At 36.4% G+C, this 19,761-nt stretch overlaps 2 protein-coding genes across 2 annotated transcripts; both read left to right on the top strand.

The window, feature by feature from the left end:
- On the top strand, nucleotides 987–4,683 carry LOC109726166 (ACT domain-containing protein ACR6-like). Its single transcript, XM_020255615.1, has 7 exons — nucleotides 987–1,220; nucleotides 2,493–2,538; nucleotides 2,677–2,791; nucleotides 2,909–2,976; nucleotides 3,151–3,759; nucleotides 3,850–3,954; nucleotides 4,116–4,683. The coding sequence occupies exons 1-7, from the start codon at nucleotides 1,147–1,149 to the stop codon at nucleotides 4,464–4,466; spliced, it is 1,368 nt and encodes a 455-aa protein (XP_020111204.1). The 5' UTR covers nucleotides 987–1,146; the 3' UTR covers nucleotides 4,467–4,683.
- Nucleotides 11,926–13,061, top strand: LOC109726213. Its single transcript, XM_020255700.1, has one exon. It carries the CDS (start codon nucleotides 12,124–12,126, stop codon nucleotides 12,559–12,561), a length of 438 nt encoding a protein of 145 aa, XP_020111289.1. The 5' UTR covers nucleotides 11,926–12,123; the 3' UTR covers nucleotides 12,562–13,061.

Below are 19,761 nucleotides of genomic sequence, written 5' to 3'. Positions count from 1 at the left end.
TAATTTGTTTTTATACTACATATATATATATATATATAACTAAAAAATATATATAAGTATAGTGTTCCATATTATTCTTAAATTATTATTTATAGATAATTTAAAGAATTTAAAGTATAGAATATTAAAAAACTAATACATATTTTTGAATTATTATTAAAATATAAAGATCTTTGTAATATAGAGCCGGATTATTTAACTGAACTAGTCAAAGTGAGTTTTGAGTCGGTCCGATTTCGTTGGTTGAATCAAACTAGTTTGAGCACTGGATTACAGTCTAGCCGGTTCGAATATGATTTTTTTTTTTTTTTTTGTAGAAAAGAACTGTCCTTAACAGGATGCTTCACTATTTTTAATTATTTTTTATTTTTTAATGAATTGAATTATAAATTTTATTATATTTGACAGCAATATTTTTATGGTTTTTTTTCTTAATTTACTTTTTTTTTATGTAAGCTCTTTTTTTCTATTTCTTTCTAATTTTTTATAACTCTTATAAATAAGTATAAATAAATTATTCATCATATAATAAATTTCTGACCCTTGTTTAAAAAAAAAAAAATCAACTACCTGAAAAAACTTAAATTAAATTAAAATAGGTGAAAATAAAACATTTTTTTATAGGAAGTTCAAATTGTTCCATAGTGCAGGGTTCTTCATGCAATTTTACCAATTCCAAATCGCAGCGCAATAAATATCAGCGGAGTGGAAATATCACTCTCCCACCGAAGAGAGAACCCAGAACCAATGGGAGTCTGACACGTCACCACGCGGGTGGGTGGGTGGTGGGAAACGTAATCTATCTATTTGGAAATAAATAAAATAAAAATACCAAAAATAAACCCCCCATATTAAAATATTAAAAAATTATTAATAATAAAAACAAAAAATGGTAATTAAAATTAAATTAAATTAAATTAAATTTAATTTAATTAATTAGAAATTCCAAGAGCCGTTCCCAAAAGGCCCTGCTTTTTATACTCCCCTGTTTCCTCTTCAAAACGCATACACACAATTACACACACACACACACAATTCATAACAATTCATAACATTAACACTACTCTCTCTCTCTCTCTCTCTCTCTCTCTCTAAAGTTGGGTTTTTTTAATTTTTAGTTTAATTTTTGGTGGTGTTGGGGAGGAGATGGGGAGCTCAACAGTTGGAGAAGTGGATGATGATGAATATTCTAAGCTCATAAGGAAGATGAACCCACCAAGGTAATTTTTTTTTTTAGTTTTTTTTAGTTTTTTTAGTTTTTTTATTTTTTTTCGGGGGGTGTAATATTTTGTAGCTTGATTAGGGTTTTTGTTGTTTTAATTTTGGTGTTAGTTGGATTTTTTTTGGATTGTTAATATATTTTTTGGGTTTTTTGGTTTTTTTTTTTTTTTTGTAGTATGATTTGGTTTTTTTGTTGTTCTAATTTTAGTGTTAGTTGGATGTTAGATTCTCTATCTTTTTTTGGGTGTTTTTGGGGGTATTTTTTTTCTAGTTTGAAATTAGGGTTCTTTGTTGTTTTAATTTAATTTTAGTGTTAGTTGGATTTTTGGAATGTTAATCTTTTTTTTTTTGGGTTTTTTAGGGACATTTTTTTTAGTTTTATTTGGGTTTTTTGTTGGTTTAATTGTGGTTTTTTTTTGTGGATTATTACGGGGCATTTTTTGTAGTTTAATTTGGGTTTTTTATTTTTTTAATTTTGGTGTTATTTAGATTTTTTTGGATTGTTATATTTTTTGGGGGGTTGGTTTTTTTTGTAGTATGATTTGGGTTTTTTGTTATTTTAATTTAATTTTAGTATTAATTGGATTTTTGGTTTATTACTTTTTGGGTGGTATTTTTTATAGTTTGATTTTGGTTTTTTTTTTTTTCCAATTTAGGAGTTGTTTGGATTTTAGATTTTTATCTTTTTCTTTGTGTGTTTTGTTTTTTCGATTTTTTTTTTCTTTTTTTGTAGTTTGATTTGAGATTTTTGTTGTTTTAATTAATTCTTTTTATTTTACCTTTTTTTGTTTTCTTTTTAATACCCATGTTATGTTTTGGTGCTTTTGGTTTTGAGATTTGTGTTTATTTAAAGCAAATTTTTTTACTTCAAANTTGGTGTAGTGTATATATTGCTAAAAAAATGGAAAAAAATGATGAACAAGGTTAAATTTACCCGAATCACCGTCGCGGTGTCGCAAGCATCATTATCTATCACAACCCTAATGCAAAAAAAAAGGAAAAAATAAATGGTTAGTGAAGGATAATTATGTATATGATGATTATCTAAGAGGGAATTAACTCATCAATTTATTAGTAAATAAAAATATTTCTAAATTAAGTTACATTCTTTTTTTTTTGTATTTTTCTTGTATCTTTTCTAAATTAAGAATATACTGTTAGAAATATTTTTATTTAATAATAAATTGATGAGTTAATTCCCTCTTAGATAATCATCATATACATAATTATCCTTCACTAACCATTTATTTTTTCCTTTTTTTTTGCATTAGGGTTGTGATAGATAATGATGCTTGCGACACCGCGACGGTGATTCGGGTAAATTTAACCTTGTTCATCATTTTTTTCCAATTTTTTGGCAATATATACACTACACCAAACATTCAAATTCTCACATTTGTTGCAAAATTTTGAAGTTCATTAATTTTTTAAAATTTTTTAAAATTTTTGAATCAGGTTGATAGTGTAAATAAGCATGGGACTCTCCTTGAGGTTGTGCAAGTGATTGCTGATCTTAATCTTGTGATCACCAAAGCTTATATTTCTTCTGATGGGAGCTGGTTTATGGATGGTAAAATTTCGAAAAAACTCGAACTAAATTCAAAAAAAATTTGAAAAAAAAATAATTCAAATTTTTGTTATCGAGATTTCGTACTCACAAATTTCTCACTTCTTTTGATTGTTTTAGTGTTCAACGTGATCGACTGCGACGGCAACAAAATTCTCGATAAGAAGATCATCTCCTACATCCAAACCGTAATTTTCTCGATATGTTTATTTATTTATTTATTCGTACTTGGCGGGATTTGAACTCAGAACCATGCTCAATTATAATATACGACGCTTGCATCGAAGTTGTGTCGACTTATCTTGTCATGTTTGTATATGATTCGCTTACGAAAAATGTTTTTTTGGGTCGTATTTGCGTAGACCCTCGAGTCGGACGAATGCTTCTTCCCGAAATTCCGAAACTCGGTCGGCATAGTCCCCTCGAGCTCGAAGGATTGTACGTCGATCGAGCTCGTCGGCCCTGACCGGCCCGGCCTCCTCTCGGAGATATGCGCGGTGCTCAACAACCTCAATTGCAGCGTCGTGAGCGCCGAGGTTTGGACCCACAGCAACCGCGTTGCGGCCGTCGTGCAGGTCACTGACGATCCAACTGGTCTAGCAGTCGAGGACCAGGCGCGGGTCGCCGTGATCAAGAATAGCCTATGCAACATCCTCAAGGGGAGCGGTGGCAACTACGAGTCGCATGCCGCGAAAACCGTGGTCTCGAGGGGGGGGACGCACAAGGAGAGGAGGCTCCACCAAATGATGTTCGACGATCGGGACTACGCGAGAAAGAGGTTCGAGGGCGGGAGCGAGAGCTCGAGGACGAACGTTGCGGTGATGGATTGCCCCGAGAAGGACTACACAGTGGTGATCATCCGATCGAAGGATCGGCCCAAGCTTCTTTTCGACACGGTTTGCACGCTCACCGACATGGACTACGTCGTGTATCACGGCACGGTTGACTCGGGAACGGAAGAAGCCTACCAGGTATAAAAAAATCTCCATAACATTTCTCTAAAACCCTATTTCGCACGAAACGGAAACATATTCGCAAGTAAGTGTCTTATTTGGTTGCAGGAATACTATATACGACATGTCGATGGGCTACCGCTACGATCGGAGGCCGAGAGGCAACGCTTGATCCAATGCCTCGAGGCCGCCATCGAGCGAAGGACATCGGAGGTAAAGAGTCGAAATGCCGTGCCCTAGAATCCTCTTTTGTGACTTGCTGTATCCCCAAAATATCACTTTATCGCATGAAATTGCATCGAGGTCCCTCTTATGACCTACATTACCGACAGACCTCGAAAGTGACAAATTTTGTTTTTGTTGTGTGTTCATAGGGATTGGAATTGGAGGTGAGGACCGAGGACCGGGTCGGGCTACTATCGGAGATCACGAGGGTGTTCCGCGAGAGCGGCTTGACGATTCGGAGAGCCAACATATCGACGCGGGGCGGGGAAGCGCTCGACACATTCTACCTCACCGAGAACGCCGGTAACCCCATCGACGCCAAGACGATCGAGTCGATACGCGAGAGAGTCGGCCACAAAATCCTGAGGATCAAACACAACCCTTTCAGTAGCAGCAGCAACAAGCCCCCTGCTGCACTGAGTTTCGCCGCTTTTCTTTTCGCCAGCTTCTTCAAGGGGTACCGGTTCGAGAGCTTTCGATCGATCCGGTCGTATTCGTGAACCCGATGTAAAAATTTCGCATAAGAAAAATTTAATAGATGATGAGTAGTTTAGCTTAGGTTTTGTGAATATTTTCATATCTTTGTAGCCTCTCTACTTGAAAAGAATCTTAGATTAAAACTTGTATATATATTTGTGTAAATATTCATATATCTTGTGTAAATAGCAAACTAGGTTTTCTTATTAGATGTGTAAATACATATTCTAACATTTTATATTTCTTATAAATGTTTATACGTATAATACTCTACTGCAGAATAATACAGTTGTTGAGTCAGCTAAACCCTAGTTTGCTATTTACATGGTGTTTAAAATATATAAAAAGTCAAACATTCTCACTCTCTCTCTCTTGTGGTCAAACTTTTACCAGTCCAAGTCAACTTTTATATTTTTTCTTTTTCAAAAGGTCAAATTTAGGATTCTTTCCTTACTCTTTCATATATATTTTGTATCATGTATTTCTCAAAAGTCATGGGTGCTAAATTCTCCCCATGTGGAACTCTTTTTCTTTTTTTTTTTGTGTACTTTGCTAGTTTGTGTTCTCATCTAGGTGTGAAAGTGGTTAGGATAAGCTCCGATCGAATCCGACACCGGATTCGATTTAGGGTTTAGGGCTTAGGATTTGATCAGATGCGCATAGGATCTCAAAATTATGCATCCGATCGAATTCGGGATTCAAATTAGGATGTTGTATTTACAGTATTTTCGAATTCGAATTCAAATATAGATATATAAGAATATTTCGGATTCGGGTTCAGATTCCGATTCGAAATCTGACTTGGATATTCGAAATTAGTATATGTTGTTAATTCATATATTATCCAAAGAGGGTGATTTAGACGGTCTGTGGGCATTTTACCAAAATTTTAAAGTTTAGGAGGGTGTCTATGCGATTATCTTTTAAATTAATTATAAATAAAATAATATTAAAAAAAGAATAAATTAAGTTTGAACGCAATTTCCTTACTTGATAAGAGAAAATAATTTAACGAGTCAACGGTCAACGAGTCAATGTGGAAATGGTCTCGTATCAAAAAGTAGGTTTAATTTATTATTATTACTCTTTTAAAAATTGTGGTTTGGAAAAGCAAAAGGCACCAACAAAGTGCATTGTGTCACTTTAAACAAAACACTAAGCACAAAAAGTTTTATTATCTTTAACAAAAAAAAAAGTAAATAATAAATTAATAATATATAGTTAATGAGTCAGTTAAGCTCCTATATTGTTTTCGATATTGGGATATCGAATTCGACAATCGGCTTTGTCAGGTATAAATTACTCTATTAGAACTATATAAAGACTAAATTTTATAATTTTTTCATTTCATTTGTCTAGTGAACGAAAAGCCTCAAAATGAACGACTAAAAATAAAAATCTGATAAAAAATAATAATAAAAAATTTAAATTTTAAATCGAGAGTATTGTTCTTACTCTTGATATTAAATAAAATTTTTTATTAAAGTTTCAATATAATTTGAATTTTTCTATACTGTTGAACTTACAAACGTGTTAGATTGACTGTTAAAATAGTTATTTTTGAGACCCTTTGATTATTTGATAGATATGTCGAAAATTTATAAAATTTGGTTTCTAAATGATTCTAATAGTGTAAATCATATTTAACGGAGCCGATCGTCAAATCGGATATCACATCATCGAAAATAATTTATAAATAAAGAGATCTCCGTGCTTTCGAAAGCGCAGAAGACATACTCGCTAATGAGTATAAACATATAAATGCTACAAAACAAGGACTCTAAGATCTTTTTCAATCTACTTTTGTTTTTGCTTCTGCTTCTGCTTTTATATTGTAGCTAAAAACATAACTGTTTTTCGAGCGTCGAAATCAAAAACTTATATTTAATATTTTTGATTGTGCTGTAAAAATAAAAATTAGTATTTTAGTATAATATTTTTTTTTTCTAGTAATATTACTGAAACAATACTTTATTAAATAATATTATATAGTTTAGGTGAACCAAACATGTTTTACTATCTTAATCACAAAGCAATGGCCATTAAAATAAAAGTGTCTCAAAGCACAAGGTCAACTAAGTCAATGAATTAATGCTCACTTTAACCCAAAAAAAAAAAAAAAAAAAAAGTTCACCATTTTTTATTGTACATGGATTCCAACAAATCAAAAGTCTAAAAGCTACATTAATTAGTTGAAGGATTTTGACAATATATGGTCAATAGTGGCTCACCAAATCCAAGTACAAAGCTAAAAATAATAATTAAAAACAAATGAAACACATTGAGCACACAAAAAGGTGTACACAATTTGATTTGCAATATACTAATACTTTTTGGCCCTCTATGTATTGATGATAAAATGTTAGAGATGGGATTTTTTTTTTTTTAAGATAAAAAAAGTAAAACTATATAACAACGTTCGAGTGAGATTGAGTGTGAATTTTTACTTCAGATTATACAGACGAATACGTATACTTTGAGGAGTATATCTGCAATACTAGCAACGGGAATATGTTAGCACAATTTCAAAAGGATTATCCTTTTAAATTTTTGATACTTAATTTGCACTCTAAATCTACTCTAATTTGAATATTTCTCCATATTTTAAATCATTTTCCTTCCTAGAACTCCTTGGAGCAATAGTTGTTTAAGCATTAATTGCAATGTTGATTAAAAAAGGTAGCTAATGGGCCGGGCCCCAATGCCGGCCGGTCCGGCCCGATTCGCGATGTTTTTAAACGGGTCGGGTCAGGTTGAGCTATAATGGGCCTTGACAAAACCAATAAATTATTCAAGACCCTGTTCCGTCTTGCTGTAGGGTGTAATGTTGTTCGCGTAATACCGGAGCTTTGTTTTGCTACAAAAGAGGAAGCCCCAAAATGGACTTTACGTTTGGTTTCGTGACGCCACGAAACTTCGTAACAATCCGTCAAATCAGAAGCTTTAAACTTTTCTATTTAACAACACGGATGAGCCGAATCTGGGCCGAGAAAAGTAATTTTTTTAAGATAAAAACATACGAAGTTCTGATTTTACTGCCCAACCTCTTAATTTATTTGATTTAAGTTAGTCATTAAGCTATTACTTACTTTAATGAGTTTACAGTTATGAGAATTGCATGGAATATACTAACTAAATTTGTAAAGAAAAATGACAAATTCAAATTTTGAAGTCAAAGCCTGCAAACCACCTCAAATCAAAAAAATTAAAAGATTGGGTAATAAAATCGAAATTTTGAAATATTGGATAGCAAACTCAAAATAATTTATAGTTTAAATAAAGTCTGTATATTTTTGTCTTGTTTTTTAGATAATATTGCGCTAATTTAAAAAAGTTTGGCCCGCGGACCGCCCCAATTGCATACCTAAAAAGAGCCTCTATATTTGAAAGAGTTTGGACATATCGGGTCTTGGATCCATCTCTCGAGTCCGTTAATCCCTAATCCGGCCCGTTAAAGCCGTAAATAGGGTTGCGGGATAGGTATGAAGAAGAAGATTTCAACCCGTCACGGATTCGGGGCGGGTACGGATTTACAATCCGTCCCTACCCACGAGGGCCTCTATTCCAAATCTGCTCAGTGCCCACCTTGAACTTGCTCAAACTTGCCCTAAATTCACCTAATTTTTAAAACCATATTCATAAAGTTATAAATCAAAAGGTTGTTATTGATATAAAATGATTTTTAAGTGAGTTAACATGACAAATATCGGTACTGCGATTGGAGTTCTGTTTTTCTTCACAAGGTGGGAGTGTAACAATCTGACCCAACAACACTAATAATTCGTTGGACTCAAACCATCGGCTGCAAATGCTTAAGCCTAGTTGTTATTGTTAGAACTTCAGATCCTTATATTTTCATGCATAATTCTAGTCCCGTACGATGTGGAACTATCGGTGCATCACATGTGAGACCCATCTCACACTTCCGACCGGCGAATCGGTTCTGATACTAAATGTAACGACCCAAACCATTAGCATTAATAAATTGTTGGATTTAAATTACTGACATAAAATGCTTAAGTCTAAATATTGTTACTAGAGTCTTTGGTCCTTGTATCTTCACACGCAATTTCGTTCCCATACAATGTAGGACTACTAGGGACGTCACATGGAGTTGAAAATAAACCACCAAGTCTCAAACCAATCCCGTAGCAATCCCTGCACCAATCTCGCCCATTGGACTTACAACAGGAAATTTTTTATTTTTTTCTTAGAGAGAAAGATAGCATATTATTCATTTCATTCATTGTTTTAAAACATAAATTTAACTAGAAATATGAAGCAACTACAGTCCAAATATGGGACTACCTCGGGTACCAATCAATCAAGCCCCTTAAATAAAACTTCAGTGAGGAGCTCCTCAACGACACCCCGTTGGAGAGCCCTTGATCTGCTGCCGGATGTTTAATTATGCCTCAATCAAAGAACGTGTTGGATATTTTTTAATACTAAAACTAAAAAAAATAAAATAAACTTTAGAGAAGAGGATTATAAGTTTTAGAGAAAACTTTAAATACTACCTCTATGGTTTCGCACTTTTTAACTTTAGTACCATATGGTTTAAAGTGTATCATTTTAGTACCCTGTGGTTTCATACTTTCTCACTTTAGTATCCTGTGATTTAAAGTGCATCAATTTAGTACCATGTGGTTTCATCTTTCTCTTTTCATTGGCTTCTATGTTAATATTTCATTAAATTATATATAAAAAACTTCAGATACCCTACCTAGGTTTATCGAATATTTACTTTAGTGAAACCACGTGGGGTATTTGAAGTTTACCCTAATTTTTAGATAGAGACAAAACTGGCACATACTATGGTGGCGAATTGGGTTTCCTCGACAAGGTGTCATTGAGGGTGCCTATGAGGAGCTTCCTATTGAGGTTTCTTTCAAGCCCCTTAGCCCCTAGCCTCCATTGTCTCCCTGTTGCTTCAATCTATGTCCCTATCGTATTCAATATAGGATAAGAAAAGCATGTGAAACTAGGATTCTGCCAAAGAATAGATATCTTAAAAAAAAAAAAAATCTCCCAATCAAACAGTAAGGTCCTATCTGAATGCATGAATATCTTATTCGGTATATTATTTTAGTTTACTTAAGAATTATAAAGAATATGATCAAATATTTAGAATAAAACATAATAATCCAACTTCAAGTCATTATTACAGAGTAAAATAAATTATCTTGTAAGCGAAGTAATATTATTCTACCAAATCATAGGTAACTTCTTATTTACAACTACAGTTAAAAGTTCTTATACAAAATAAATAATTCTTTAATAATTTATTCTAATATCCAAACACAACGAGCTTGAGTTGAACCACAGAAAAGGGCTAGTTTTTACATGCCCATTACTCCCTATCACATGAGCTTTTTACTACATTAAAATCCATGGTCTACATCTAAATTATTAATTCTATGGCCCACATTTATAAAACAAAAAGAAAAAAAAAAAACACATACTTCCACTCACCCTCACATGCATCACAAGAAAATGAGCTCCTCCATAAAGTCCAAAACATGGGGCATGTCACCCCCACATGCCATGTGACTCCACCTAACCAACCAATAACAATCCACAATTGTGTGCATAGCTCATAGGTTATATTCTTATTGTAGGGGCCCATTATTCATGCAATGCCCTAATACCCTCTCATTATTCAAAGGAGCTCAACTTAGTGCATTCACATTAAGTGATGTGATATTATGTATGCTCTCATGGGGCTTCATAAATTGAGAAAATAGAGTCCTTATTGTCCTACTAAAAGTGGTGGTTAACTCCATGTGCAAAGTTTGTACTACATAAGCAATCTAATTTGCTTGTTCATTAAAAGGTATTCAATTGGTTAGTTCGACCAGTTGTCCCTACGGTATGGTGTAGTGTTATATAAATCTAAAATATTATTCATTAGTTTAATCGTACATTTTTAATTACAGAAAAATTAAAAGAAGTAATATTATGCTTTACTGGTTTTCATGGTAACACTATTAGAAATTCATTCTTTTCTAATAGTATATACTGTTGTAATCGATAACTATTGTTTGTAGTAAAACCTTTTTTTGCAACAAACTAATAAGGATTGTCATTAGGGATGCAAACGGATCTGGATTGGTGGAGCTCCCATCCCGATCCGCCCCAACGAGGATAGTAAATGGGAGAAAATAAACAAATTCAGAGAGAAAAACGGGGTAAATTTTACGATCCGAGACGGATTCGGAGTAGAAAACGGAAGAAATTTTGACCCGTCCCGAATCCGTCCCGTCATGACCCGCTCCGAATCCACCCCGAAAATTATTTATATTTTTAAAAAGTATTCTTAAAAAATAATGTATTTACAAAAAAAAGTTCAAAATACAAATAAGTTAGGCTTCGTTTGGGATTGCGGGGAGATTGCGTTACGTGCGGTGAGAAAGTACGTTGGAAAAATATTATGTTTGTTTCCGTACGTAATATTGCGTTCCGAGCATACCCTTATATGCTTTTTCCTCAACTCCATTTTATCTAATAGCGTTAAATAGACCTCAATCCCAAACTAAGTCTTAGTACTCTCTTCTGTATTTGAAACTTTTGAATTTTATTTTGAATTGTGATTGATATTTTTTATTTTTATAACTGATATTGTTAAATTATATATATAATATTATTAAAAATTATTATTTTATATTTTATAAAATATTAATAATATTATAATTTTATAAAAAATATTAGTTGGCGGGGTACGAGGTGGGACAGATTATGGGATATATTTTTTAACCCGTCACGAATTCGGGGCGGGAGGTCGGGCGGAGCTTTTGTAGTCGGGATGGGAGGCGGGGCGGGGCTCCCGCCCCAGATCCGCCCCGTTTGCATCCCTAATTGTTATGATAATAAATGACTAGACAATAGAATTTGCATTATCACAACGGCCAAAACTGTTACAATAAAATATATTTTACAACAAAAAAAAGTTTAATTAAAATCCTTTCCTTGCAAACAACGAAAAACAAAAAAAAGTTAAATTAAAATCCTTTCCTTGCAAACAACGAAAATCAAATTGAAGTTTCTGCTTTTATGACTCAATTTTTTTATTAATTATTATTCTAAATATTGTTATTGCTAAAACCAAAAATAAAAGCTAAACTAACCAAATCCTATATATAATCTCTCATTACACAGAGTCTAATTAACCAATAAACCACCCTCTCCCAAAGAGAGAGCTAGAGAGAGAAACTAAACTAAACTAACTGGAACCCCTTTCCTAAAATGCCCAAACTTTTTTTTAACTAAATATCAATAATACTACATACTATTATTACTAAAAACATAAACAAAAATCTGTTTAGAGCCTATAAATAAAAAAATATAATAAAAAACAAAAAAAAAATAATTTTATTATAATTATGCTGTAAAGTAAAGCCGTTGAGAAAATTTTAATATAGTAAACTCATAATAACAATCATACTATTTAAATAATATTTTATCGACCAACACTAATAATATTCCATCAAATCCAAACTCCTATGAACTTCCACTATAAATGCACAAGATCCCCAACCCCCCTCTCTCACATCACAAAATTCCAAGTCTCAAATAGAGAGAGAGAGAGAGAGAGAGAGAGAGAGAGAGGGGAAGGGGTAGAGAGGTTGATAAAAAACTAAAGAAAATAGAGCTGTTGCAGAAGTGCTGTTCTTATTAACAATGGCGACTAGAAGAGTTTTTCTCTCTCTGTTTCTGCTGCTGCAGTTGATTCTTCTCGTCTCCTTATCCTCCGCCCTCCGCCCTGCCCCGTCGCGGCAGCAGTGCGGCGGGCCGGCGGACATCGTCGTAACGCAGCGGCCGACGGGGCGGGTGGTGGAGGGGAAGGCGGAGTACGCGGTGGCAGTGCAGAACCGCTGCCGCGGGTGCGCGCAGTCGGCGGTGGTGCTGCGCTGCTTCGGCCTCAGCAGCGTCGAGCCCGTCGACACCGCCGCCATCCGGCCGCTCGACGGCGACGGCGGCGAGGACTGCGTCGTCGCCGGCGGCCGCACCCTCCCCCCCGCCGACGCCGTCGGCGCCGCCGCCGCCCCGGTGCGGTTCACCTACGCATGGATGACTCCCCAGGATTTCCCAGTCATAAGCACCAAGGTGCACTGCTAATATCTACTACTATACCTATACACATACATATAATATGTAGTAGTGATTTACTAATTAGTGAGAAGTTAAGAGGGTTCTTTGTAATTTGTGCTACAGAACTTATCTGAACTATAGACTATTTTGAGCCGACTATTTAATCTTTCAAAATTTTAATTTATTTAATTTGAGTCAGTCAACGATACATGGACTTTAAAATTTAAAGTTAAAGTGTCGTCGATTAACTTAAATCAGATAGATTGAAATATTGGATAGGTGGTTCAAAATAATTCGTAGTTCGGATAAATTCTATGCATTTTCTCCTCTTCTATAAAGAGTATGGAGGTGGCTTTGTGTGTGTGTGTGTAATTTTTAGGTGTGTTTGGGTGTGATTTTGGGTTTGGTAGTTTTGTAGCTAGCTCCCACAAATGAGAGTGGAGAATGGATATAGAATTGTGCAATGTTAAGTTAAATTGGAAATTTCCTCTATTGGAATGAAGCAACTCTGCTAATTTGTTTGTTTCCTTTTTTTTTTTTTTTTTTTTTTTTTTTTTTTTTTTTTTTACTTTTCATACTCTCCTTTTTATTATTTTTATTTTTATTATCTAGATAGATTGACGATTCTCTGCAGATTCAGTGTGAATAAAACTATTGCGCATTGATTGATCTTATTACGCATCTTAAAAAACTATCACCAACTCTCATATACATATATGTACCCCTCATTTCATATAAATAGTTGGATCACAACCTGTAGTAAGGGCTTGTCGCCTAGCTTATCTATTTTAGACTATATAATCGAAATGAGATTCACTGATTTTAATAGTTTTTGTTTGTTTTACAAAAATTGAACTTCAATTCTTAATCCACTCTGAAATGAAAATAACCTAATTTATTTACGGTTTAATACATGTTTGAATCCCGAATCGATCCATTTCAAAATAAGCTATTCAAGATCTTCTGTCACAAACATCTCCCTCTCCTCTCCCTTGATCCTTGATCGCTCTCCTCTCACTTAACCGCTCTCCTCTCACTTAACCGTAACCCCTCTATCAAAATTATAAATATCTTAGTAGTCTATTTCGATCTTCATTCCAATAATAAACCAAATTTTTTTGGATGATTCGTTGTTCTATTTTTCATTCCAACACAATCTAATTTTATATTTTACTTCCATTCCAATTGTGAGCATGCCCTAAAATCTGAAATATAAATGAGTTGATACTTTCGACTTTTTGGCCCTTAAATCAACTTCTTTAATCATTTCTAATCTTTGAATTAATATTATTATCCTATGCGGATCACTCAACCCTAGGGGAGGATCGCTATCATCCAAGCCGTACAATTTTTGATCTAAGGGCCAAAAAAGTCAGAAACATCAACTCTCGTATACTTTCGAAAGTATACTAACTCTACACTATATTAACATATTAATTTGTACTGTACAAATCAATCTGCATATGACACATTAATAAATGCACGAATTGATGGACAACAAAGAAGTAATTATTCTACTAAGCTACATTCTTGGGTACATCATGTAAGTGGGGAAATGAAATTATTATTTGGCTTGTGACACAAAATTTAAACATTTTACAAGATGCATGCCAAAATAATGTTGTCCCTCCCACTTTTGTGGTTACAAGTACAAAAGTAAAATTTCACCAAAACATCCACCAACCACCCTTTCAAGGATTGTACAATTTCCACACCAAACCAACATCATTTTTAGGTACATTTTACTAAATATAAATATCAAAAAAATTATTTTATGACAATTCCAGATTTTAAAAATAAATAATTATTTCATATAATTTAACATAGTGTCAGAATAGAAGGTTCTGAGTATTTCTGAGTTCGAGTCCGGCCAATACCCACGTTATTTAATTTTTTCTAATTTAATTAAGTTCACGTCTTTAGTCTATCAAATTATCTCGAGCTTAGACATGAAAAACAGTGCTGAATATAAGTATTGAAAATATTATTGATAATTTAAATTTTTGAAAATAAACAGTTATTTTATATAATTTAATATAATTTAGAGTTTTTATTGCGGTGTCCATAGACGGAACTTTTCAGAAGGTAATGATGGCCATGGCTTCCTTCAATTTTTTAAAAATTATAAAAAAAAAAATCGCTAGTAAAAAATTAAAATATTACAAAATTAAGAAGCCAAAGTGAAAATTTTTTGTAAAAGACTTTGTGTTTTATATATTGAATTTTTGTAAAAGACTTTTTGTTTTATATATTGAATTTTTGTAAAAGATTTTAAAATATTTTGAATTTGCTGTTAAAGTAAAAGGAGCTCAAATTTTTGAATTTTGAATTTTGAATTTGTTTGTTGTTATAATACTGGAATTCACAAAGCATATATCATATTATATTGTGCTCGAACGAAGATAAAAGATAAAATATTTAAGCGAAAAAAGAATTATCTATTCGATCTCATTTGGATTGAAATATATATGAGGAGAAAAATTAGAAAAAGTTTATAAATACAAAAAAGTAATATAATATTAAATGTTCGAATCAGAAATTATAATAAATTAAAATTTAAGAATTATACAAACAATTTTCCCTAGTTTAAATCATTTCCATAAATTTTTTTGTACTTTTAATTTTTTTAAAAAAAATAAAACAGTTATTATTATTATTACATTAAAATAGCACGATTAATAATGGCCAATTTGCATAAAAAATTCACTTATTTTGGGCTTTTGCAAAATCGGGTCACCTTTTTCGTTTTTGCAGAGTCGGTCCGTTTTTTCAGCAAACTGACCAAAATGCCCTTAAAATTTTTCTATTTCCTTTTTCTCTCTCCTCTTCGTTCCCTCGTTCTTTTAATTTTTTTTCCGCCGGAAAAAAAAAAGCGGAGGTCAGGCGGAGCAATTTTTTCTTCCCTTTTTCTTTTTCTTCTTCTTCCTCATGCTAGAACACCTTTTTTTTTCCCCTCTTATTCTTCTTCTTCTTCTTCTTCTTCTTCTTCTTCTTGTAAGAGCACGGGGCGCGCCACGGCGACTTCCGGCCTCGCCGCCGTCGCCCGCCTCGCCGCCGTCCCCCCCGCTCCGGCTCCGGCTCTGGCCCCGTCCGCAATTGCCTCGAGAACATGGCCGACAGCGTCGACCGCCTCCGCGACGCAGCCGCCGGGCTAGCCCGCACCGGCGCCGCGGCCACGCCGTAGGCTCCTCCTCCGCTGCCACCGTCCTCCACGCTCGTGGGAGACCTTCTGGAGGAGGACGTCGCGCGTGATCTTCTTAGCGCTCGCCCCCCTCAGAGAAACCTTTAAAATAAAAAATTAAAAATTAAAAAAAAAAACACCCAAGAAGATGATGATGATGATGAGAGAAAGAGAAAATGGGGAGAAAAATAAAAATAAAAAAAAAGATGAAAAAACAAAATGGGGAGAATAAAGCGTGCTGCTCCAGACGCAGGAGGTGAACGTCGCGCTCCTCGGGTACCGCCGCCGCTTCAACAGCTTCGCTGACTGCGGAATGGTACACCATTACACCATACACCATTAATGTTGTAACCATTGCACCATTAATGGTGTAATTACACCATTACACCATTAATGGTGTAATGGTGCACCATTACACCATTACGACGAAGAAGAAGCAGCCGCAGCGCGCCCACGTCGTCGTCGTCTCCACCATCGTCGTCTCCACCATCTTCGTCTTCTCCACCATAGTCGTCTTCTCCATCTTCGTCTCCACCATCGTCGTCGTCGACGACGAAGAAGAAGCAGACCGCATGCGCCATGCGCGCCCGCTCAAAGCGTGCCCCTGCGCAGAGTGCGCCGAGCGCGCCCGCGCGAAGCGTGCCCCCGCGCCGCGTCCGCCCGCGCGCCAGGGGCCCGCGGCAGCGCGCGCTGCAGCGTGCGCCGGCGCCCCTGCGCGCCGAAGCGTGCCCGCGCGATGGTGAGGGCGCCGAAGCGTGCCCTCTATCTCCACCTCGACGAGCTTCACCTTCTCGGGGCGGCTCGAGCGGCCGCGGCGGCCGCCGACGAGGATGGAGGCGGCGAAGGGGAGGCGGGCGAGGGCGTGGACGGGGTCGCGAAGCTCGCGCACGCGACGCGGAGGGCGCGGTGAGGCGCGGCGGAGCGAAGAGGACGGAGGTGGAGGAGGCGGGGTAGGGGCGGAGCATGCGAAGGAGGCGGGCCTCGGGCCGGGCGGGAGCGGCGGCCGCCGACCTCGCCGCGCTCGACCTCTCCCGCTGCGCCCACGCCCACGCCCTCGTCGTCGGCCTCGACGCCGACCTCTTCGTCGCCACCGCCCTCCTCGACGCCTACGGCAAGGCCGGCCTCGTCGCCGACGCCCGCCGCGTGCTCGACGCGCTGCTGGGCGCCGCCAACCTCGTCACCGAGAACGCCATGCTCGCCGCGCACGCGCAGCAGGGGGACCTGGACGCCGCCCTCGGCGTGTTCGGCGAAATGCGCGAACGCCATGTTCGCCACGCCGGAAGCCCTCCTCCGATCCCCGGCCATGGCCCCCGGCGTCGCCCTCCACCGCAGCGCCGACCGGTCCCTCAACGCCCGCTTCCTCCCCCGCGGCGCCATCCGCACCCGCGCCGTCGCCGTGTGCGACGACGACGTCGCCCTCCCCGCGCGCGCCCTCTTCCGCTCCCGCTCCAGCTCCGGCCCCGCGCCGCCCCTCCTCCACCACGTCGTCCGGCCCGCGTGCACCGGCCAGTTGGGCGGCTGCTGCTGTTGTTGTTGGATTTGTGGCAGCTTGGGAAGAGGCGGGGGCGGTGGTGCACCATTAATGGTGTAATGGTTACACCATTTTCACCATTAATGGTGAAAAATGGTGAAAATGGTGTAACCATTACATCATTAATAGTGTAATGGTGAAATCACGCGACAGTGGTCGGGCTCGGGGTCGGCGCGGGGGAGGTCGACGAGAAAGTAGAGCTTCCCCGGCTTGAGCAGGGCGTCGAGGTCGAGCGGTCGGGCTCGGAGTCCGACGCGCGGCCTTCCTTGGGCAACTAGTAGGAACGCGCGGCGCCGGCGCCGGCGGGCGCACGGCGGTGGTCGGCCTCGGGGTCGGCGCAGGGGAGGTCGACGAGGAAGTAGAGCTTCCCCGGCTTGAGCGGGGCGTCGGAGTCGAGCGGTCGGGCTCCGTGGCGAGGTCGGAAGTCGCCGTGGCATGCCCCGTGCTCTTACAGGAGGAAGAAGAAGAAGAAGAAGAAGAAGAAGAAGAGGGGAAAAAAAAAAAAGTGCTCCAGCAAGAGGAAGAGAAGAAGGAAAAGAAAAAGAGAAAAAAAATATTGCTCCTGCAGGAAGAAGAAGAAGAAGAAGAACCCGCCTAGCTCCGGCAGCGCCCCCGCCTGGCCTTCGTTTTTTTTTTCGGCGGAAAAAAAAAAGAACGAGAGAACGAAGAGGAGAGAGAAAGAGGAAAGAGAAAAAGTAATAAGGGTATTTTGGTCAGTTTGCTGAAAAAGCGGACCGAATCTGCAAAAACGAAAAAGGTGACCCGATTTTGCAAAAGCCCAAAATAAGTGGATTTTTTATGCAAATTGGCCATTAATAATTAATGTTGCGTAACATGCGTTTTGAGACAAATGTCCCTCACTTTATTATTATTTACTTTTTATTTAATGTCGTCTTTATATTAATTAATTAATTAACGGCGAACTTCAAATACTTTTCACTTTAGTATCCTGCAGTTTAAAGTGCATCAACTTAGTAACATGTGATTTTATTTTTCTCTTTTCGTTAGCTTTTTCGTTAATATTTCGTTAAATTATATACAAAAAACTTCAGATACCCAACTTAGGTTTATCGAATATTCACTTTAGTACTTTTTAGTTTTAACTTTACCACTAATTTAACGAAAAAACTTAGCGAAAGAGATAATAAAAAAAGAAAAATGAAATCACGGGATACTTAATTAATACACTTTAAACCACAGGTACGAAATTGAAAAAGTGAAAAAAATACGAAAACACAGAAATAATATTTAAAACTTTTCTATTAATTAATTAATTATTTAATAATTAATGCTTCACTCTGACCAATAAATAAATAAATAAATAATTAATTATAAAGAGAACAAAAAAAAAGCAACGGATTGAGCGGGAAATGCGGCAATTAAAGCGGAGAGAGAGAGACATCATTTTCTATAATAATTTATTTATTTATTTATTTATTTATTTTCTTTGACCCCTTTAATAGTGGTTTTCTAGGGATTATTTGGTCCTTTCAAAAAGTGTAAAAACTTATTTTTTAAAAAAATAATTTTGGCCAATAATTTTTATTTAAAATATATTTTTTAAATGTAGTTTTTGTTTTTTTTTTGGATAAAACATCTGGAAAACAAAAATACTAAAGACTACAAATTATTCGTGGTCTACAGCTGTGGTGTATGGACCGGGTCTACTAGGTTTGTACTTTCTGCCACAAAAGAGTACAAATTAAGGAGATAATTGTTAATGGGCCCCTCCTTTTTTTTTCTTTTTGTTTTTTCAAAAAAAATATCCTACATCCCATGTGACTTTTTGTTGGACACATCCAAATATTCCATACAAAACAATCACACATTGATGAGTGAATGTCAAGGTTTCTTCTTTTTTATTGGTTAAAAAAAAAAAAAAAAAAAAAGTCCCATGGAGGCCTTTTTATTTCTAAGTGGTTTTGGATTATGAAATTTTTGGATCGACGATCAGCTTCATTAGATTTGATCTAACATATTTGAAGTATTTATAAAATAACTTTTACAAATTTTTAATATTATTTATCTAATGAACGAAATGATTCAAAATTAATAATTTTTAATGATTGATGTGTGCCCTTTATAAGTTTAACGGTGTAGAAGTATTTAAATTAAATGAAATTTTGATAAATTTTTTTTTGTACTATCTACAATAAGATCAATATCTCTCATCAAAAATTTTAATGCTACATCATAACTTTTTGTGAGATTTTTATTTTTACTTGTTGATTTTAAATTCTTTCGATTTCTAGACAAATGATATTAAAAAATCACAAAATTTATTTATTAAATAGTTCAAATATGAGAGATCAGGTCTCAACATGCTTAAGACGTTCTCATATGGGATCGTAAATATGCCAAGTTCTCATCTGGGCTTGGTGATTGGTACCCGAGACCTAAGTTCGAATCCTAGTTGATTCACACTTTTAGCTAAATTTATTTCTAAATAAAATAAACGAAGCGGATAGCGTGCTACCTATCTCTCTCTCAAAAAAAAAAAAAGAAAAAGAAAAAA

The sequence above is a fragment of the Ananas comosus genome, linkage group 21 (genome assembly GCF_001540865.1).
Source record: "Ananas comosus cultivar F153 linkage group 21, ASM154086v1, whole genome shotgun sequence".
In the NCBI taxonomy this organism is placed as follows: Eukaryota; Viridiplantae; Streptophyta; class Magnoliopsida; order Poales; family Bromeliaceae; genus Ananas; species Ananas comosus.
This window is presented reverse-complemented; position numbering and strand designations above follow the sequence as displayed.

Bases quoted from the DNA above. Each gene is read 5' to 3' on its own strand.
- LOC109726166 (XM_020255615.1), top strand. From the start codon at position 1,147: ATGGGGAGCTCAACAGTTGGAGAAGTGGATGATGATGAATATTCTAAG. The intron at 2,792-2,908 runs GTAAAATTTCGA...TGATTGTTTTAG, and splicing joins TGGGAGCTGGTTTATGGATG to TGTTCAACGTGATCGACTGC. The intron at 2,977-3,150 runs GTAATTTTCTCG...GTATTTGCGTAG, and splicing joins TCATCTCCTACATCCAAACC to ACCCTCGAGTCGGACGAATG.
- LOC109726213 (XM_020255700.1), top strand. From the start codon at position 12,124: ATGGCGACTAGAAGAGTTTTTCTCTCTCTGTTTCTGCTGCTGCAGTTG.